The sequence below is a fragment of the Pygoscelis adeliae genome, unplaced genomic scaffold (genome assembly GCF_000699105.1).
Source record: "Pygoscelis adeliae isolate BGI_AS28 unplaced genomic scaffold, ASM69910v1 Scaffold13, whole genome shotgun sequence".
Classification (NCBI taxonomy): Eukaryota; Metazoa; Chordata; class Aves; order Sphenisciformes; family Spheniscidae; genus Pygoscelis; species Pygoscelis adeliae.
In genome coordinates, this window is record NW_008824499.1 from 4,735,568 (window position 1) to 4,756,856 (window position 21,289).

The 21,289-nt window shown below is 41.2% G+C and overlaps 1 protein-coding gene across 1 annotated transcript in view; it reads left to right on the forward strand.

Annotated features, from left to right (window-relative positions):
* The window catches only part of IGF1R (insulin-like growth factor 1 receptor), a 245,803-nt gene extending 231,303 nt beyond the window's left edge, over window positions 1-14,500 (forward strand). Inside the window, exons 19-22 of the mRNA XM_009321543.1 lie at window positions 1-154; window positions 2,434-2,563; window positions 7,190-7,324; window positions 13,644-14,500. The exon at window positions 1-154 is cut by the window's left edge and continues 1 nt beyond it. Of these exons, the coding sequence (XP_009319818.1) occupies window positions 1-154; window positions 2,434-2,563; window positions 7,190-7,324; window positions 13,644-14,010 (786 nt within the window). The 3' untranslated portion in view covers window positions 14,011-14,500. The remainder of the gene's footprint in view (window positions 155-2,433; window positions 2,564-7,189; window positions 7,325-13,643) is intronic.
* Window positions 14,501-21,289: the final 6,789 nt, after the last annotated feature.

Consider the following 21,289-nt stretch of genomic DNA (forward strand, 5'->3'; position numbering starts at 1 on the left):
CCTGGCCAGGCACCTCCAACTCTGAAGAAAATGATTCAGATGGCAGGAGAGATTGCTGATGGGATGGCATACCTCAACGCCAACAAATTTGTTCACAGAGATCTTGCTGCGAGAAACTGCATGGTGGCAGAAGACTTCACAGTGAAAATTGGAGGTGCGCTTTCTTGACTTTTACACAAATGAAAAACATCATCCTGAAAAATCAGCATCTTAGGCATTTTATTTTTTTGAAAGCTGTTTGAAAGACCTTTTAAAACTTAGCTCTAGTTTAAATTTCTGCAGAAAGAAATATGTTCCTTAGGAAGCCTTGCTGTGATTTAAGACCTGTGAGCAGCCAACATTGAGTTGAAACTCTTGAAATACCTCTACTTGCTGTTGTTCCAGTGAGGAAATAGTATAGCGTGTGGGTTTAAAAAGAGCTAGTGAAGCAGTGATTTGAGGTGCAGATGCTGCAGACCCCTGGGTGGATGGCGTAGTTACCACTGGTGTGTCATTCGCTTTTCTGTTAATGACCAAAAATAATTCCACCTCCTGTTTATTGATTCAAGAATAAGAATTTTAGGATTATTTTAAAGTATATCTGATTTGGAAGTGGAATGTAAGGCTTGACTTCAGCTGGATGCTTTCCAGTCTGAACTGGAGTTCTGCTTTGCAGACAACAGAATGGCTTTTCCTCTGCTCTGCTGTTAGAACGCCACTTTTTTTTTCCCTTCACCATCCCTCCAAAATGGTGTCAGATGAGTTTTTTCAGACTTCTCTCCAGAGAGGGTGATTTTAAGCTTTTGGCTGTTTTTGAGTTGTGCGCATTAAAATAACATGTATAGCAACAGCCTTCTGCTCTAGGAAACTGATTCTTTTTCTCTGAGCTTAACTCAGCTCTTTTGATAATTTGTGTAAGTAATCCTGTCATTTGGGAGAAAGAAAAAATTATTTCGTTTTGAGTCAGTTAATTAGGAAATAAGATCTTTGGGGGATTTTGTGCATTTTCTGCAGGTTTGGGGGAAGTCAGCCTGAATCCTTCCCATTCCAGTTTTCTCATTCCTCTTCCCCCCACCAGGATGTTTTACAATTCTTTGAACTGAAGATGGTGCATTTCTTCCCTTTAACATGGTACATGGTTACCCCGAAAGCATTTCGTGAAATATGCTGCACTGCTCTCATTTATGTACCAGTATTGAAAATCCCTTCATGTAGAAACAGTTTAGGAGCATCTTGGCTGGAACACTCCAACTCAGACTGTTTAGATCTGAGAGGAAGAGCTTTATGCTACACCGTCCTATGCTCGTTGCATATCTGTTTCTTCTTTGCATTACATTTTTAAAGAATTTTCCATTCAGCCAGGATAAAGTCACCCTGGTGTGTGGGAGTGATGGAATAGCTGCACAGATGGGCGTTTTAGTCTTAATCACCGAGGGTACCAGTGTCCCTAGCAGGCAAGGAATGAGAAGGATCAGTGGTCGGTCAGTCATCCAAGCCTGGTAATAGTGACATCCATAGACTGGTAATAACAACTGTGAGAACTGGAGGAATTCTGTCCTCTTTTCACTCCACTTTTCCCAGGAAAAAAGGGGCAACTACAGGTCTGTATTGATAAAATGGATTTTGCCCTAGGTCTGCTGTGTTAGCAGACAGCATTTAATATTATTAAGAGATTTGATGCCACTTGATTTATTAACTTTTTGGTTAGTGTCTGAAAATATAGTTACTGGTTTAAATAGGCTAGTCCAAGACCCAGCGGTTTTGTATGCATCAAGCTGATTGTACAGAAAAAAATTCTGGAATAAGTCTGAGTTACAGTCAGGAGATGAGCGTTGTTAGATCCAAGTCTTGCAAATGTTTACATATTTACAGCTAAGAACATGCGTATAATCCAAAGTATGTCTTTAATACTGGTCTGTGTTAGTCATAAATGAATAGCCTAATCCTCTGTAGCATTTTAGATGGAATATTATACAGGAACTAGAAATTACCTTTGGACAGAGGGGGAAAAAAAAGAGAAAGAAGCACTTCCTTCAACATGTGAGATTCTTTAATTAAAGACAATAGTACTAAGTACTAAAGGAGCTCTTTACACTCCTTAAAAAGAAAAGAAAATCATTGAATTTAGAGAACAGATTAGTGAATTGTATGACCTTCAGAAGATTTAGCTTACTGCAAGGCTTGAGTGTAAATCCTGGAACTTTTCATATTAATGTATTTAAATCATTCAGACTTCTCACCCACTGAAGTCAATGGTAAAAATGTTGGTTTTGTTGGGAAGGAAGCTAACCAGCCCTAAGGCAGCAGGTAAAGTGCCTGCAAAGTAAAGTGTCGTGGTAACAGATTGCAGATTTTTTGCACCAAACTGTGATTCTCTGCTGGCTACAATGGCTTGTAGTAAGGGGAGATGTTCATCATTTTATTGTGCAAACTCAAAACATTTATACCTTCTAGATTTTGGCATGACAAGAGATATCTACGAGACAGATTATTATCGTAAAGGAGGGAAAGGTTTGCTGCCTGTCCGCTGGATGTCCCCAGAATCACTGAAAGATGGAGTCTTCACAACGCACTCCGATGTCTGGTAACACAAAAGGGGCTCTGAAAAACTATTTTAGCCCCTCTTCTTTCTAGCCTCTTTTCTTGTTTTAGTAGACTTAACTAAGTATACTGCTTCTCCTGTATCTTCAAAGGTAACTCTCTTTTTCCACTGTGAAGCATTCTGCTTTATATTTCATATTTCCATTGCAAAATCAAGAACTCGTGAGGTTAGATTCTGCTCTCTCCGAGAGCAGAATTAAATGGATTTCCAAAACTGGAGGTGGCAGCATGTTTCCTGCTGTGGGTTGTAAAATCAGTTGTGCAGTGAAAAACATTACCTTCACCTGGAAGAGCAAGTTGTCATTTTTCAAATTGCCTTCCTTCAAGAAAAGCATTAAAAGTTGCCAAGAATATAGAAAGGTTCATAGTGCTGACCTGCTTTTCTATCAAAACCTTCTGTGTAAATAACTCTACTTTCCCGCAGACGGTTTGTGTACACTAGCAGGTTTTTTCTTGGGAGTTCTCCCTTGTGTATATCCTTCTCCATTTGGAGCTTTGTTTGCTTGTTTTATATACCGCAAGATGCAGAAATAGGTTTTTCTTTAAAAGCACATTGCCTAGTTGCTGTATCTGTGAAGTTATTTATAGAGGCATTCAGGAAATTTCAAAATATACCTCTTAGAAGAAATAATACTCTGGAACAATTTCCCACCGCACACCAAACTTCTGCAGATAGGTAGGGAGGACTTGGCAGAAGATGAATGTGTACTGGCAAAACCTCTACTATGTCTTTTATGGTTTCTCTGCCTTCCTAACAAGATGTTTTTACTGCTGATCTGTTACAGAATTGGCAGCTGATTGCCTGCAAATGTCTAGAAGTCAGTAGGAATGGTATTTTAGTAGTAAACTGCATTTTCTTTAAACAGCTTGAGGATTTTGGAGTTGGTGGACGGTAATCCACAGCACCAGCTTTGAGTGAAAAGTTCATAAGAGAAATTGCGAGTGAAAAAGCAAAGCACCAGAATGTTGCTTAAAATGTTTTGCATATGGCTAGTAACTTATTTATGAATCCAGTAACCCTCAAACTTGGAAGCAGATGAAAATAACCACTTTGAGTTGAAGGGGAAGCCCTGTATCAGCCATTTATCTAATGGAGCAGCGCAGGCATGCTTTTGGCACTCCCCCTGCAGTAAAAGAATTTTGGGACTTGTAATGGCTTCACAGAGCAGACAGAAATTTGGAATATATCACTAGAAAATCTCCAGATGTAGAACTGAACGAGCCTGGAGTGAAGAGCTGGCAGACCTGCCCATTCTTACCGTACAACAGTAACTTTTAAGTCCAGCCGTCAACTCCAGCCATTGTATCAAAAGCAAGCTACAGCAGATCAGGTGTTCAGCTTCGGTGACGTACTGCAGTTGTTCCATACACACTTTCCTTTTAACCTATAACTGTTAAGTGATGTAATTGTTTAAACATAACTCAAATAAAAAAAACCAAAAACAAAACAAAAACAAAACAAAAAAAACCCAAAAAACAAACAAACAAACAAAAAAACACAAAAAACCCCAACCCACAGATATGACGTCAAATCAAGTGTCAGAAGTAAATTAGTACTTTAGTTGTTGCAGGAGGTATGTGAGTTCTCCCTTCAACGTTAACAAGATTTGTCATTCATCGGTCATGCAGTCCAAAGCAGGGTTGAGCAAACAATATTGCAGTTTATCAGTGGGATAGTCTGAGCGAAATATCCTAGCCAGAAGTCACATCAAGGAAAGTAGCTTACTGATTATAAGGTTGGAAAACTTAAGAGGAGGAGTAAAATCTGACAGATTTTTACTTGAAAGCATAGAGAGGAAAAAAGTTGCTTTATGGAGAGGAGGTCCACAGCTCTCATCAGTATTTCAGACAGTTCCTCCTTGGGATGGTTTGCCATCTTAATTGTTAGAAGTGACTTATTCTGAAATTTGGTTCACATAGGTATACTATCTTGAGGTGCAAAAAACCTGGTTCAACATGAGGAATATGCTGTTTGTTTAGAACATGTATACATTTGCGTTTGCCACATGTATCCACATGTGGCTATAGATTCAGAAATTTCAGTCTGAATTCCAAATGTAGTGGAGCTTGACTTATCACCGTCATGAAATAGTGTCTACCTACTTGATCTGCTAATGGTTAAAAGGGTCATTCCGGTTTACTTCTCAGTAACTTTTAGACAAAAAACTATACATTGAAGGTCTCTTCATGCCAGGAAAAATATCCTGACTCCTTGTATTGGTTTGGATTTTGAAGTTGCTTCGTGTAAACTGTGTAGCTTGGCTGTTTTGGGGGCCATTTATTTTCATCAAACAGTAAAAAATGTTGAGATTGTTTTTCCTGCCTTTTTGGTAGGATTTTGTGACATCTGGTTCCGTGTTCTTCGAGATAAGTTTTAGAAGCCAGAATGTCAAAAAGACAAAACTGTGTGAGTGGTCAGAGTCCAAGATTTATAAACTGTAAGGTGAAAAGGCAAACTGCAGAAAGAGTGTCTGGAGGTTTTGAAGGGTGGAGCTTTATTTTAGCAATTCATTCTTTTATTGCTTTTCAGACTGAAGAATGAGGTAATGAGACAAGACTGTTTTTGTTGTAGTTAGGGAAGGAGAACATTTTAAAATTAATGTAATACTGTTCAGGGTGAGGGTGTATTTCTATAAATAAGTCTTCAGCATCTTGCATTCTTTCAGAGCTGGTAGTTGCCTTGAAGGAGCAACATAAGTTTATTTGTTATGATAATCTGACTAGTAGGTGCACAAGACTTGTTCTCGTTATTCCTGCAGTGATCAAAGTAGCTTCAAAGGCACCAAAATGTTGAGTTGACCCTCTGTCCCTGCCTCCCCTGAAAGGCAAACAATTGCAAGTCTGTTTGTAGCTTCTGGCTCCAGATGCAAACTGTTTTAGATACAGTGGATAACTGAAAGATAAAACCACTCTACCATAACTGGCTAATAATACTGGACTCCTGTTTTGACAACAATACCCTATTGAAACTACGCTTTTTTTCTCTAAGCTTGACTCAGCATTTTAGCCACAGAAGGCAAGACAGCATCTAGATTTTCTTTCTTTGCACAGCAGCTCTAAAAGTAGATGACTCTTCAGTGCAGGGCAGACAATTTGAGCCATATCTGCTCAATAAACTAATTCTAAATGGAGATATTTTTAGAAAGTGTCAATACTTACATCCAAACCACCCAATTACATAACTACACTTATCTTTCTTCACCAGTAATCAATTCCTATTATTAGACAGACTTCTTTTTTCACTTCTGCTGTCCTTTGTAGTTAGTTGGAAGGAGCTAGAAGCTCTGTTTCAAGAACGTAGTTACATACATGTTCTGAAAGGGGTAACTGAGTTTCTCCTGGGGGCTTAAATGTTTTGCTGCTGAAGCAGCAAATTAGGGTCTTGGTACAAGAAGCTGGAGAACATTCACATTTCGTCCATGTCTTTTTCAAAAATGGGTTTTGTTACTTGCTGCTGTATGTCGAATGCCTTGATCCTTACTTTGCACCTTTGACTTAGAATGTGGAAGAAACCAAAGCCAGAGGGATAAATGGAAAATATTACCCAAGAAGTGTTTTATGTGCCTGGGGAATAGAGGTTGGTTTGTTTGCTTGCTTTTAGTGGTAAGGCAGATGAGATGCACAGGTGTGGTGGTGTGCATTTGCTGTCTAGCTCTTGGCTTGCTAGAGTGGTAAGGGAAAAATGCAGCCTTTAAATCAGATTTGTGCGACTCAAGTATTTCTGATGAAGAGCAGCTTGCACTGAATGAGAGCTTAAAGTTCTGCGTTAACTGCCTTCTCAACTGCTATCAGGAGTACCTGAGATGTTACATGAAGATTTTGAGTTTAGTTTTTTAAATGTACAGATTTTTTTCTTGCTATCTCTGTGGCTTTCAGGAGGGCTTGTCAAGCTCACTTTAATAACCAGCCTCTGCAACCACCTGCTTAGGAGGTTTGATTCCCTGCACCCAGCCACACACGGGTTTTTTGCAGACGTTAATGATCAGGTTTCTATCCAGCCTGAGGTCCTCTGTACAGGAAGCGCAGAGATAGAAACAGAATTTTTAAATTTTTTTTTTCCTTACCTGCATCTTTCCTTTTCCCCTTTCCATGTTCTTCCCACCTTGCAGCGTGCCTAAAGGCTGAACTCAAAGCCATGGGAAAGGGAGATGAGGTACGAGCTGATTCTCCAGGCAAGCTCACAGCTTAAATCTCCTCTGAGATGGAGGAGCAAGGAGCTTGTGGTGGCTTTTTTACTGATTGACCTGTACAGAACTGGTGTAACCAAGTAATGTTGGACCACTGAATGATCATAATCACGACCAGCTCTGAGCTGTAGATCATAGTGTGAAAAATGGAGATGTAATATTACCAGTCTCTTCTTACAGAGGCCATTCTGAAGAGTCATTCAGAACTGGGAGCCTGTTTCTCACCATTGACTAGAGGTGTTTGAAGTCAACAGTCGCTTATGCTAGGTGATGTGGTTGTCACCATAGTTGCATACTTTTTGAGCAATTGGAATTTTTTGGTAAAAGAAAATACCCATGGACACCTACCTGCTCAGCATCATCTAAGAAAAATATATTTATAAAGATTGCTTGGCTTTCTAAAGTTCTGATTTATTTTCCAGGTCTTTTGGTGTTGTACTTTGTCAGATTGCAACGTTAGCAGAGCAGCCATACCAAGGCATGACCAATGAACAAGTGCTCCGCTTTGTGATGGAAGGAGGTCTGCTGGAAAAACCAGACAATTGTCCTGATATGCTGTAAGTTTCAACAGTTACTGCTGTTCTCAGTGCACAGTTTATTCTTCCTAATCCCTTCAATGTCCACTTCTGCCCTATCTACCACAGGAGGGGTTATTAAAGAGTGATAGTAATGTGAGGTGCTGCTTGAACAGTCTCTGTCAATCTAGTATTTTATAGTAGTTAGACATACCAGAAAACAACTTCGCTTGTGGCCAGGATCTCACTTCAGGCTATCTCATCTAATAAGGAAACAAAACCCAATCTTTGTGTTCCTGAATAAAATTAGACTTAATAAAAGCTCATAAGTGACATTTGATACAGCAGAAGACTTTGTGCCTTAATCTTATCTCTTCTGCTTAAAGTAATTCTGTTGAGCATAGAGAGAAAAAAGAGTATAGGATGAGCTGAAAGGTATTGTGCATAAACTCTGTGGAATTCAACTTTTTAGTTCAGCATACAGATAAATGAATGTATCGTTCCTTTGTCTGAAGCAGCATTGGATCTGCTATTTCAGTCACGGTGCTCATCACATTGAGATAAACAAATCTCCCCTGCTAACAGTTTCCTTTCCTATAAGCACAGAAAGAAGTACGCAGAAAAACCTTTGCCTACCCCTAGAATCAATACAAAGCCTTGCAGCAAAGGAGGGTGTGCAATGCAGCAGGCTTCAGTTTTTAGCTTTACATTGCTGAAATACTTCTTCTGGCTTTTGTGTACAGCAGTTTCAGTTGTACAGACTTTACTACTTTGATATACTTCCCGAACTGGCTTTTGGGAAGGAAATACTGCGTCTTGCAGTTATTGAAATTTGTTGGAGGCCCACAGAAGGGATACAATCACTTAAGGGCCTCAGCTGCTTGGGATTCTTAGGAAAAGAGCTTTTTTGGCTGGAGTGCTGGCTTTGGTTTCAGATGACAGGCAGTGTTGTTTTGTTGTTTGAGGGGGGTGGGTGGTATATGCAGGGGGAGGTGTAGCTGCCATGTGATTCCTCAATTTCACATTCTTTCCCTTCCACGATGCTGTGGAGAATTTCTGGCAGTCAGATTGTTTAACACGGTCAGAGCTGTGTAATGGAGGGGGGGGAGTAGGCAGAAATGGGGGAAGAACAGGGTGTGTGAAGGGGTCAGCTCCCCGAGTCCATAGGAGTAAAAATACCTCTACAGTGAGAACATGCTCAGCAAGAGATTCAGCATTAGAAATTCCCCATTAACCTGGGGCATGTGTGGTATGAACAGGGGGACGAGAGAGGAATCACAGCAAGAAGCTCTCTTTACTGCAGCCCACCCGATCCGTTCTTCTTCCTCCTCTTCCTCCTCCTCCTCAGAGATAATACTCTGCTTGCTGGGTGTTGCTACTGAATGAATCCACTTTCAGGGTAACTGGCTTGCAAGCTGGGAGAATTTGGTTAATGTCTGGCAGAGCAAATCTTTGCACCAGTGTGTAACATCAAAGGCCTTTTTTGTGCTGATTTTAATGAAGAAGCTGTTCACACATTAATTATGGCCACCAAGGCATTAGTCTGACATTGCAGAGGTGCAGAATAAAAAAAATCTTCCTTTGAATTTAGCCACGTCTGTCCATCAGAACAAGGAACAGGGCTGAACTCAGAACTAAGGCACATCCAGTTTAGCGGTGTCTTTTTTTTTTTTTTGGTGATACAGTTGTGTACAAAACATCCTGACTCTGTCCAAAATGCAAAAAAAAAAAAAAAAAAAAAAAAAAAAATTGAATGTGTTGACCTTGGAAGCTTATTGTGACTTGCTTTAGCTCCCTTTCAGCTTGTTTTGTCTTTGTATTAGGACAGACACCCAAGTCTGCTGAAATTCAAATAGGCTGTTGTAGGAGTAACAGTAGGAAGCTCCAGAACAATCTTCACCTTTGTTCCATGCACATGCATTTGGCATTCAGAGAACCTATTTTGTGTTACTATGGTGCTTTTTTTTTTTTGTATGTATGTATGTTTTCACTTCTTTCCCTGTCTTCCATCCTGTTAGCCCAAGATGCTGTAAAGGTGCTGTGCAACACTTGGTAACCTGACAACTGCTGCCAGTCTTGAACCTCACACGTGTTCCTGCTGGCAGGCACGGAAACCTGGTCTGTAGGCAGAGTTCCTCTCCTCTCACCAGCTGTCTGATAACCTGCTTCTCAGCAAGGGACGTAACAAAAAAAATTACTGAATGGACAAGAAAGGTGCTTGTAACAGAATTGCAAAGAGCCCTGAGATTGCATATGGATCTTGCCATGCATCCCCAGCATGTTTCAGGCAACTGCTTTCGCAAGTGCTTTATGAAACCCTTTGTAAAATAGGGGGTCCTCTTTTTTGTGGAGCTTGCTAAAAGATTCTGTTTAAAGGCAAGTTTCTTGCTATGTCTGTGCCAGTGGAAGGTGTTTTTTAGCACAGATTCTCACTGGTGGAGACTGACCGGTCTGTGATACTTAATATTAACTCAAGATGTCCAGAAAGCAAAGTCCACCTGCTGCTGGGAAGTCAATATAATTCTTGTGCTTGGTACTGCGTGAAAGTAAGTGAGAAGGGGAGCCAGGATCTGCACTTCTCTATATTTCATGTGGTAGGCTACAAATGCAGAGATACTTTTTTCTTTAAATTAGTTTGACTTGGAAACAACTAAAATTGTGGGCAGAACACAAATTTACCTTTCTGTAGAGAGAGGGGAGTATACTGACGTACAAAAACCTCCAGAACAGGTGGAGGAGGTAGACTGCTGTGGGGAAGCGTAGATGAGAATAGAGAGAAGAATCCTGGTGCAACTGTCACAGAATCTACTATTTTTAACCTTGCAGATTATGTGACTGTTGACACAGCCATGCACGCTCCAGCCACAGTGCAGTAGTTTTCGTAAGGGCCTCTTGTTGCCCCCCCTGCACGAATGCTACGTGGTGCAAGCAATCTTGGACGTTCCATCTCTCCTAAGACTGCAATGCTAGTAATGCTTGTTAGTGGCTGTGCTTTGCTAACCCCTGGTAGCAACAAGTCAGTAGCTTTTAGGTGGATCAGAGACCAAGGACACCTGAAGAACTGGAGAGGTTCTGTTCTGCAGCTTGGTTGTATCAGATGCTTGTGCAAAGGGGGATTTTACGGCGCGGTTGTCCTGTGGTTCAGAGAGGTGGTAAATCCATGTGAAAGGGCTAAGCACAAAGGGGGTGGTATTTCTAGAGGCTTTTTACTCTTACGCGGGGTGAAACGAGACTCAGTTCTGTTTATGCTACACCCTCTTGGCATAGTTTGCATGGTTTTACAGACAGAGCCATGCAATAAGACAGATGGTTCAATAAGACAGTGCCAGGAGGAGCTTTGCTGTTTTTCTCCTCTTCCTGTGTAATAAGTTATGCTTTTATGTACTACCATTGTTATGGCAGTGTTCATCAGGTGATGGCTGCGTGGCGAGAAGGTTTGTTACAGCTGAAGCTCTCGGACAGTGTGTTCCCATGGGGCTTTTAAAAGTTGTGGAGGCTGGAATTCCATTCTGTTTTTGAAGCAAAATTGCTTCCTCCACATGTATTGTAGATGACTAGACTATTTACGCATTGCTGATTTTCCCTTTGTTCCTGGCGAGCACTCAGTTAGAAACCAGGGTCTGCTATGCAGAGGTAATGTCAGCATGTAGCAACAGCAGAATAGGAGATGTCCTTTCACTCTTCCCACCAAATCAAGTCTGATGCAAAGCACAAACGTACACCCACTCAAATGGAAGGCAGCTTCTATAGTAACTTTCCATTTTCTTACTGTCTCAGTGCAAAAAGTAACTCAGTTTCTGCTCAGTTCTTTGAGCAAAAAATGCATGGGAAAGACAGTGGCTATTCCTCTACCTCATGATGATGCCTGCAGCTTCCTTGAGCTCACTTGCCACCAGTCAAAACCATACTTTATAAAACTGCTCAGGTTGTATTAACAGCCTGTAAATTCTTCTATTGTCTGCTGGAAAGGGTTTTTTTGTTTAAGATAATGTGAACAAGGTCTTTGAACCCACAGAGTTAAAAAGAAAAAAAAAATCCTTTTATGGGAACTCTGTAGGGTTTTTAAATCTGGAATGGCTTAAAAGAAACATCACATGTCCTTGTTTGTGCTGATGTCACATGCATTACTCCGCTGCTTGTGGTATCTCCTTAGCATTGCCCTTAGGCCTCAGGGCGAAGCGCCAGGGAATATCCAGTGTTCTTGGCTCCAGCTAACACTTCTATTCAGGGACGCAGCAGTCAGCTGGAAAGGAAACAGCAATGAAGTAACAGAAATGGATTTTATATATTTATGTGTCAAGCTTTCCTCCTCATTTGTGGGTGAGGGTATAGTGCAGTTTTATAGTTTGGCTTCGCTTTTGCTCTGAAAGAGTTTTTAAGGGCTCAAAAACAAGCAGTAGTTTAACAGTGTTTATATGTGCCTGTTACAATACAGCATTGAGTACACAGGGAGTTCTCCCAGCACAGACTGGTTTTGCCAGCTTCTTTTTGGGTGCCACAAGGCCGTGCTTAGGTGGCTGACTTCTGTTCATGCAGAGTTGTGCCAGCTGAGCTCTAACAGGAATATTTGTGACTTTAAATGCACTTCAATTCAGATTGCTTTTGTTTTGGTTGAAGTGCTCTCAGCAGTGTTTGCATCTCAAATACAGCAGATTTCTGTCTCTTTGCTGGTTCATGTCAGCTGAGAACGTCGTGCACCCTGTGAAGAAATGCAACAGTATTTCCCAAGGAGCGAGTTTCTGGGGGAGTGGATTTCTTTGCTTTGGTTTTGTTTCAGGCCAGGGTTCCCAGACTCTCTGGACCCCACTGTGGGCAGTGATGCACCGCAACAGGCTTCAGAGTCCAGGGTTTTCCAGCTTGGTGACAGTCCTGTTGAAAGCTTTGTTCTACAGCAGGGATGCTGGAGACATTGGGATGTTACTCTGTGATGGATTTAGGTGCTATTCAAAAAAGGAGTGAATTTTTGTTCGTTTGGTTTTGTTGTTTGGTTTTAAAAAGTAAAGTAATTCCGCACACTGATGCAGAGATCTAGTAAACTGCTGCCGGGGCATAAGGCAGTGAGAGCTAATCAAAGCATAAAATAGAATTGCTTGCTTACTTTCTGAAAATCTGTGGGAGTTAGGAAAATGGTATTGTTGTTTTATGGAATCAAAACTAAAAGTTTAGGCGACCTGGCTAACCTTACACGGGAAGGCTGGCAGAGGTGGGGAAATGAATGCAGACTGGCCACTGGACCAGGCTGCTGGCCAGGCAAGGAAAAGGGGGTCTTACTGGGACTGCAGGTCACGGTGCTGGAAGGTAAGTCAGAGATGTGAAGGATTCTCCAGTACGTTACCTTAACTAGAAAATTTTTCTTTGGTTTTTTTTTTTAGATCCATTCTTATTCTAGCACAGAAAGTAGTAGTTTTGGCCAGTGGTGACTTCCTGCACACAGCGTGTTCTTCTGAGTACTGTGTACACAGAGGATTGGCTTCAAGAATTAACGTTAATCTTCCTTATTTAAATTTGTCCTATTACTTGTGCTGTGTTAACAGAAGACATCGCTACTCCACCTTCACAGGCAGTGAATTCCTTTCTTGTGTTGTGTTTAAAGCTCAGGGCGATCTCTCAGGAATATCCAATTTTGCTGTGTCATGAAAACACTGTTTTCATTATGTATGTATTACTATTTCATTTTGTGGTTTTGTTTTGCCAGCATGGGACATTGTACAGATCTAATCATGGATGTGCTTATACAGATGATCTCACACTCCGTAAAATATTAATGCATCCCTGGCCATAAATGAAAACAACATAATTTTAAAATAAAAGATTAGAGAATGTCTTTGAGATTGGCAAATGTCTTTTGGGGATTACAATTAATTTTAATGTAATATCCTTCTTTCAGGGGTAGAAAGAGGTGCTTTACTTTGTGTGTATTTCCTATTTTAATTTTTTCCAGGACAATATTGATAGGGTAGGGATTGGTTGTTCGAAAAAAATACTCCAAGAGGCACTATCATGTAGCTGTATGATTGAGTAAGCACAGGATATTTTGGAGGAAAAAGAGAGAAATATCAAGTCAGAATAACAGTACAAAATGCTTCTGGATGTCAGGTATCCATGAGACTGTTTATGGGCAAGTGTGTGGAAGGGAGTGGAGAAGGTTGAGATAGGAGCTATAGAAGTAAATCAGCGGTTAGAAAGGAGGTTGAAATGTGACACGGGGATCTCGGCCTGTAAAAATTCTGTCACTTCGTCTTCCGTCAGAATGGAATGATTTTCTAAAATGCGTGGTCTGATTCAGTCACAGTTGGTTGGGCTCCAGCCGGGGCTCGTAAAACACCTCAGTAAATGGTTTTGCTGTGTGTTTCCTGTCCAGGTTTGAACTGATGCGCATGTGCTGGCAGTACAATCCGAAAATGAGGCCCTCCTTCCTGGAAATAATCGGTAGCATTAAAGACGAGCTGGATCCAGCATTCAAAGAGGTCTCCTTCTTCTACAGTGAAGAGAACAAGCCTCCGGATACAGAGGAGCTTGACCTGGAGACTGAAAACATGGAGAGCATTCCTTTAGATCCCTCTTCCACCCTCCAACCCACTGACAAGCACTCAGGACACAAAGCCGAGAACGGCCCAGGCATGGTGGTCCTTCGGGCCAGCTTCGAGGAGAGACAGCCGTACGCACACATGAACGGGGGACGCAAGAATGAGAGGGCCTTACCGTTGCCCCAGTCTTCGGCCTGCTGATCCTTAGAACCAGAATCTCACAGAAATAAAACACAGAAAAACACATGCATTGGGGGAAGAAAGAAAGAAAATTACAATATATTCAAAAGCCTACTGTACCTCAGTGGATCTTCAGAACTGCCATAGCTGCACTTGGGAGAACCCTTTTTTCAGTAAACAAGTTACCGTATTTTTCTTTTTTCAATATGCAAGCAGATGTTTGTTTCAGTAAAGGACTCCATTCATGGGGCACACAGTTGGCCTTTTAAAACTCTAATGTTAACACTTAATAGCAACAGAAAACTTGAGATCTGATGTCTCTCTCTCTCTCTCTCTCTCTCTCCCCTCTATCTTCTCTCTCTTTCTTTCTGTCTCTCTCTTTGCTTCATAATGGGAAACATATCTGCGTGCAAGTTCAACCGTACAGCACTTTTATCAGATCAAAGATATCGCAGGCCAGGTGGCTCCCCGGTACCCTTGCAAGCACCTGCCTAACACTGTAGGTCTTTATAAAACAAACAAACAAAACAAACAAAAAAACCACAAAAAAAAAAATTAAAAAGACTGGATTTTTAATGTTGCTCTTTAATCTTTTTAGGAACACATAAAAGAATAAAAAAGGGCCATCATTCGTCCAAGGTTGTTACCATTTTCAACGCTGCCAAATTTTGCCAAAAAACTGAACTCTTTGTTTTTTGTTTTTGTTTTTTTTTTTTGTAGGCATGGAAGGAGCACAGTAATCAACTGCTCTGTTTAAAAGAGATCCTGACCAATACATTCTATTCAATCGTACACTGGTATTTAAAAAAAAAAAAAATCAAATTGTCTAGATCTTTTTTCAAAACTGGACAAAATGTGATTTTTTTTTTCTTGTGATGGAGAAGATAAAAGGGATGGGGTAAAGAAACAGCCCTCCCTCCACCCCTATCCCCATCCCCATGAATTCTGGACAAAACTGGCAGTGGTGAGCTAAATAAACACGTGCATTTCGTACAAAAAAAAAAAGTGAACCGCACGCCAAAAATGAAACATGAAAAACATGAAAATAACCGGCAGAGATCTCCATCGTTGCAGCCTGCCTTCCTTCACAGGCTTGCAAGGAAAAAAACACCTAGAAACACAAATTGGAGAAGACAAAAAAAAGCAGTAACCGGATTCAAGTATATGATGCTTTGTTGACCTTTTCCTCTTTATTATTAAGACTTCTCGAAGGGTCTTGCAGTTCTATGTTAGACCATGGATCATTTGCATACACATTGTCTTTTGTGTCACTTTTATAACTTTTTTACGGTTCAGATACTCATCTATATGTCTGTACAGAAAAAAGCTGCTATTTTTTTTGTTCTTTATCTTTGTGGATTTAATCTATGAAAACCTTCAGGTCTGCCCTCCTTCCCTTCCCTTCCCTCCCACTTCCAACAAATTTTCTTATGCTTTGTACTATAGTGTGTAACTTTTACTTCCTCCTTCCCAGTAACTGATACCTTTCATATGATTTGCCATGAACTGTTTAATGCCTTTTTATAAATACATTTCTTCCTTTTTTTTTTTCCCCCCCCATTAGTTGTTTTACAACATCTTGGCTGTGTGGGCTACAGGGCTTTTGAGGGGGATATGGAGAAAGAAGGGACACCCCGCACGGAAACTCTCTAGCAGTGCTGTGGTGTGGTGTTTTTAAACCCCGGTTTTCCTTCCTTCCCACTAACCTCTGCCCAGACAGCATGTGAGTCTCTTACAGTGCAAGGCATGATACAAACTCAGGTCAGAAAAAAAAGGTTAAATATTTAGTACATTCTTGTTCAGTGTTTATATTCATTGTTGTACAAGGGTCCTACCCCTCCTTCCCTCCCCGCTTGTTTTGGTTGTGGCACACATCCACCCGCCCATCCCCACACACACTCCCCACGCAGTCACATACACACTTTTTTTATTTTATTTGTTGGGTACAACAGCAGACACCAGGCTTTTGGGTCACTGATTTTTAAGAAGACTATTTTAACCCTTCTGCCCCGTGAACGAGAGCTATACCAGTTGCAGCTGGTGATGCCAGGCATTCTTAGGGTAGCCATCGAACACCTGGCTCCAGCAAACCCCAGCCCTTCGCCTTCCCAATGAGGAGGCCCTCACGGAGGGCACGCTGGGCTGCACTTCGCACCCCTGGTTGAACAAACCCAACCAAACCAAAACAAACCCGCCACGCCATTTCCGCGGGGCCGGGTGGAAAGCGCGTAGCTGGGGCCAGTGGCTTGGCTAGCAAACAGTTAAGCATTGGCAGCTATGGAAACCTGTACAAGTACAAGCTTGTTGCTTAAATCGTAGACCAAACCTCAGAACAAAAGAAAATGAGTAAGCTTGTTTGTTCAGTTGCAGAAGCCTTGGTGAAAGGGGAAGGAGTGGGCCATCAGAAAGTCTACAACCAGGGAGTCATACCAGTTGCTCATCTTACGTTAGTTACAGCATCTAAGCCTTTGTTTAGCACTGATCCAACCAAATGATGGCAGTGAAGAGGTGGTTCTGGGATGGAAATGTTTAAATCTTTTTGAGTAAGAACAAAGAATTAAAATATACTGATTGCTAGTTTTGACTGGAGATTTTAAAAAGTTTGTAGTGCTTTTTGCTTGTGTAGTTTAGGTCCCATTATCTTCTCTTGCCTCTGTCCCGTAGTTATTTTTCCCTTTTAAAAATGAAAAAGACAAAAAAGTTAATTAAGAAGGTATTCTATGTAGGATTTTTATTTATTTTTGTGATATCAGTTTAAATCACTGTAGAGATGCCCCATAATAAATTTAAATACTGAGATAAGGGTTTTTGAGTATGACAGGGGGACAGTTTTTGATTTTTTTTCAAACATTTATCTACCTCACTCTTATTTTTTTATATGTGTGTATATACAAAAAATACATCTCACATTTCTCAGCAGCCAATATATGCCGTTGATACTGGTAACCTCTCACTCCATATACCACATGCTCTAGGTTCTGGAGGGGAACAGTCACTGCCTGTCACAAAGGGTCACTTCAGAATATTTGCCTCAATTCCAAGGAGTTTGTCCAATTTTTTTGGCTCAGGTTCATGATTGTGAGGAGAAATCCAAGAGCTGTCTGACTTAAGGTGACCATTCTTTAAGGAAGCACGAAGGCTTTTTAATGTGCTGTCACGGCAGTCCTCGGGTCAGCAACAAAACACTGCATGTTTAGATGAGCGGAGACGTAGCTGACCTGATACGAGGACTTCAAATAATGAGTATTTGATGAAATCTGTTAGAGAAATCAATTGTTGACAACGTTTGAAGGTCCAGAGGAATTGCTAGCGTAAAGGGAATGGTCCTTCTATTTGTCCTGTAGAATGGGCTAAGTCATTCCTGCCAGTTTTCCCTCAGGTGCCACAAGCACCAAAAAGACATTTGGCTGAATCCTAAAAATAAATTGGCTCGTACAGCAGTAGCACTGCTTTCTTGACCAAAAAAACAGTGAAAGAGCCTGTCACAGGCTGCCTGACGATACTACTACATCGAGTTTACAGCTTTGGATCTTTGCTGCTTCTGTTTGATGAGAGCACTGATTTTTTTTTTCAAAACTAACGTTGAATTGATTTCTTCTAACGTGCCAGTAAAAAATCAGTTCCCTTTTCTTCCCCCGTTTATATGCTTCGTAACTGTGGATTCTGATGGACCACCCATCAAATCTTGACCGCCCTCTGACAGCGTGTAACTGGTTTACAAGCACACAGGACTAACACGAGCTTGCCATCAACTTGATGTATAATGTTTCTCTTTTTCCAACTCCGGCAGCTGTTCGTGCAGGTGTTGGTTGTGGTATCTGAATAATGTGGTGCGTGGCTACTTCGAGTTGTACACGGCCTCTTGAATACGCAGCGCTGTGGTTAAGTACTACAGAGTTTGACTTTGGAGGGAGCGTTTCTCTCTAGCCCTGAGAAACCAGCAAAATGTAAACATTTACTAGGTTGTTTTGGTTTTCCATTTTTTTATTAGGTTCCGGTGACCTTTTGGTGCAGTGACTATTCCCCTCTCTTGCACATATTGATTACCACAACTGGAGATCCTCAGATCTTTCAGCTGGCTAGGAGGGTTTTGTTAAAACTGTCCAAGTTACTGGTTTTTATAATTGTGTGTAGGTGGTTTTAAAATGCATTAGGAAGAAACACTAATGACGTAGCACCCATCACGATAAACATTTCAAAAAGCACTTCAGTAGAAGACAGTCACGTGACATCACGTACGCATGCGTGATGACAGTCAGCTCTCCTGGACCAAACCACCTTCATGATACCATTGCGTTCTGTGTTTGCAATTCAAGCTTAATTCCTTTTTTGTTCCGTTTGTTTCCATAGCTTTTTTTGTTGTGTTTTGTGCATTTTGAATAGCTTTATTCACATCGGGTTTTTCATGCAGACTTCCCTTGGACAGTAAATCAAGTTGTTTGTGCATGTGAACAACTGAGAATTGATGTTGGCTTGATAGAGTCATAACATGGTTTGTAATGTTGTTCTTCCCTGAGACCACTGGCTTGTCTGGTATGGAAAATTTATTTAGAACTTCAGCTATGTTTGAATAAAGTTAAAGTAATCCACTTTGTTTATAAATTAAAAACAAAAGCCCACCCAGCCCTGAAAACCAGCGCTTTGACAAATGGTACCAAGATGTTTTAATGCAGTAGGACAACAAATTGGCATCACTGCGGGGAGCGGGTGGCTTTGTTTCTAGTGCTCGGCCACTGTTCTCACCTGACTCGCGTTTCAAAGCTGCTCGGTGGCACAGAAGGTGGTTTGGTTGCAAAGGAACGTGGCTCCTACGTAAACACAGGAGTGTCGGCTGCGTGGCACTGAGTAAGGCGCCCTTCTGGGGGAGCGGTAAGCTAGACACAGAAGCCGAGCGTGATGGAAAGTGTGAGGCCAGCCTGTGTGCACCAAGCCTTTCTCAGCGTGATGCCTCTGCTCTTTAAAGCTGGTTCTAAGTGACGTGTGATTCTAGGCACGTTCGCACTGACGCTCCTCTTGGTCTTTAAAAACAAAGGAAAGCAAGCCCAGTTTGCCCAGGACGAGTGGTCACCAGACGGAACTGCTGTCAGGTCCTCTGGGAACTGCTGAGGGGTGTTCGGTACGGTCTGAGTCTAAGTGAACAACGCTCCTATTGTTGGTATAACTCCATACATATATATCTATATATACATATATATATCTGCATATGTATATCTATAATATAGATATATATATTTAAACCCTTTCCATTCCATTAGTACAAGTAACGCTTGTTTCCTGTTGTTCTTATTTTGTTTGTCAACCGTGTATCTAATCACTGGGCTGAAGAACAGTGGAGGAAGGAGCGAGGGAATCCACTCGCTTACTAACCAGTGATAAAAGCCAGATATTGCAACTTAACCCACGAGTAGTTGTGCAGAGAGGAATTCAAGAACGATGTGTAGAAACAACACTAGTGGCCGGGGGTGCTGAAGATACAGAACTATAACCAGGCAGGAGGGCTTCGAAGGACGCCTCGGTTCAGAAACTGGTTGCTCAGAGACGATGAAGGGCCTCTGAAATTGAGCGCGGCCAGGTGAATCAGAACTGGGAAATGTTTGTGTGGAGACACGTGAAATCGAAGGATACGGAAATGGGTATTTACAAAGACACAGGGCTTGGCAGAAGTTTGGGGTAGTTTCCTGAGCTTGGTATGTGGGACAGCGTCAGAGCTCAGGTGTCACAATTCTGATCGTTGGTACTTGTGAATAAACCTCTGGACTTTCCAGCTGGAGCGGTAAATTCATTGCCAGGAGTTAACGGTTGTTAATATCGGTCTGTATGAGTCGGTCTCAACTTACAGTTGGTCTGTTCCACAAGTACCTTAAGACTATCACTAGTTTGTGTGTGTGTGCGCATATGCGTGTGTTCATCTTTTTTTTTTTTTTTTTTGGTATGCGTTTTGTTGATTAGTAACCATTAGCATTTTCAATAGGGCTTTAAGTCCAGTAGATTACGGGTAGTCAGTTGACGAAGATCTGGTTTACAAGAACTAATTAAATGTTTCATTGCATTTTGTAAGTACATAGAATAATTTTATAAAATGTTTGTAGTTTATAAATGCCTAAAATATAATTTAAGGGCACTTTTCTGTGTCTGTGTATGGGTGTGGCTGTACGTGATCAGTTTTTTTTGATGGTACCAGTTTACTAGCTAGCTTTACAATATGCCAAAAAGGATCGCTAACTTGTCCAATTCACGGCTTGTCCCTCTCCCCCTACCCGCCCAAGCTTCGTGTCCCAGTATACAGCGAATGAATAAAGGAGGTGGGGAAATGTTCTGTATCTTCAGTATCCTGGTCTTCCAGAGCCCTCTGGTTGGGGTGGGATCATCTTACCTGGTCGTTTCACTTCACTGTCTAGGGCAGTTAACGTAATGGACTACAGGAACCTCACTGGTCGGGGAAACAGAACGGGTTTTGCTGCTACCCAGTCTCACTTGTGCTGTTCAGTACCTGCTTTACGGTGGCCATGTGGTTTGAAGGATGCGACTGCATAAGAGAAAGAGGGAAGACGGTTTTCATAATTAATGTTGAAGAACTATTTGCAGATTTCTTACCACTTCAAAAGTTTGTACGCAGCCTCTAAAGATGCCGAGCGCCATTTGAAGCTTTGCTGAAAGGAGCAAGGCAGGGTCCCTATTTATTTTTATTTAAGAATGCTGAAGATCCCTTCCCCCTCGCTCCCCCCAGATTTGACTAACCACGTCGCTGAAGGGTTCTGATGATTCGGATACTGTTTAAAAATCGGCTCTTCTGTTTTCTGAACCAGTGAGGCTTGAGATGAAAGGATTGGCCAGAGTTTGTCTACCTCTGGGACAAAAACAAAACTAGAAAGTGCTAAGGAATGGATGCAGTTGCAAATACAACATTTTCCAATTTTTCTTGTTTAAATTTTTTTAAGAGAAAATTAAACAACAACATGGCCAATTTATTACATAAAAAGACTTGCTGTGTATAAATTATTCCTAAAGAAATTCCTGTGTTTATATTAAAATGAATCAGTAGATTAAAAAAAAATTTCAAAATGTTTTTGTATATTCTGTTGTAAGAATTTATTCCTGTTATTGCGATATACTCGGGATTCTTTACATTATGAAAAGAAGAAACTTTGTCTATTTTGAATGGCTGAAGCTAAGGCTCCTTTAGTTTCTCTTACTCTGCTTTTTTCTAGTAGTTTCAGTACTACATGATTTAAGTTAAATAAAAGAATTCTGTATGCATTTGCCTGTTTCTGAATTTGTCGCTCCTTTTGCGAAGCACGTA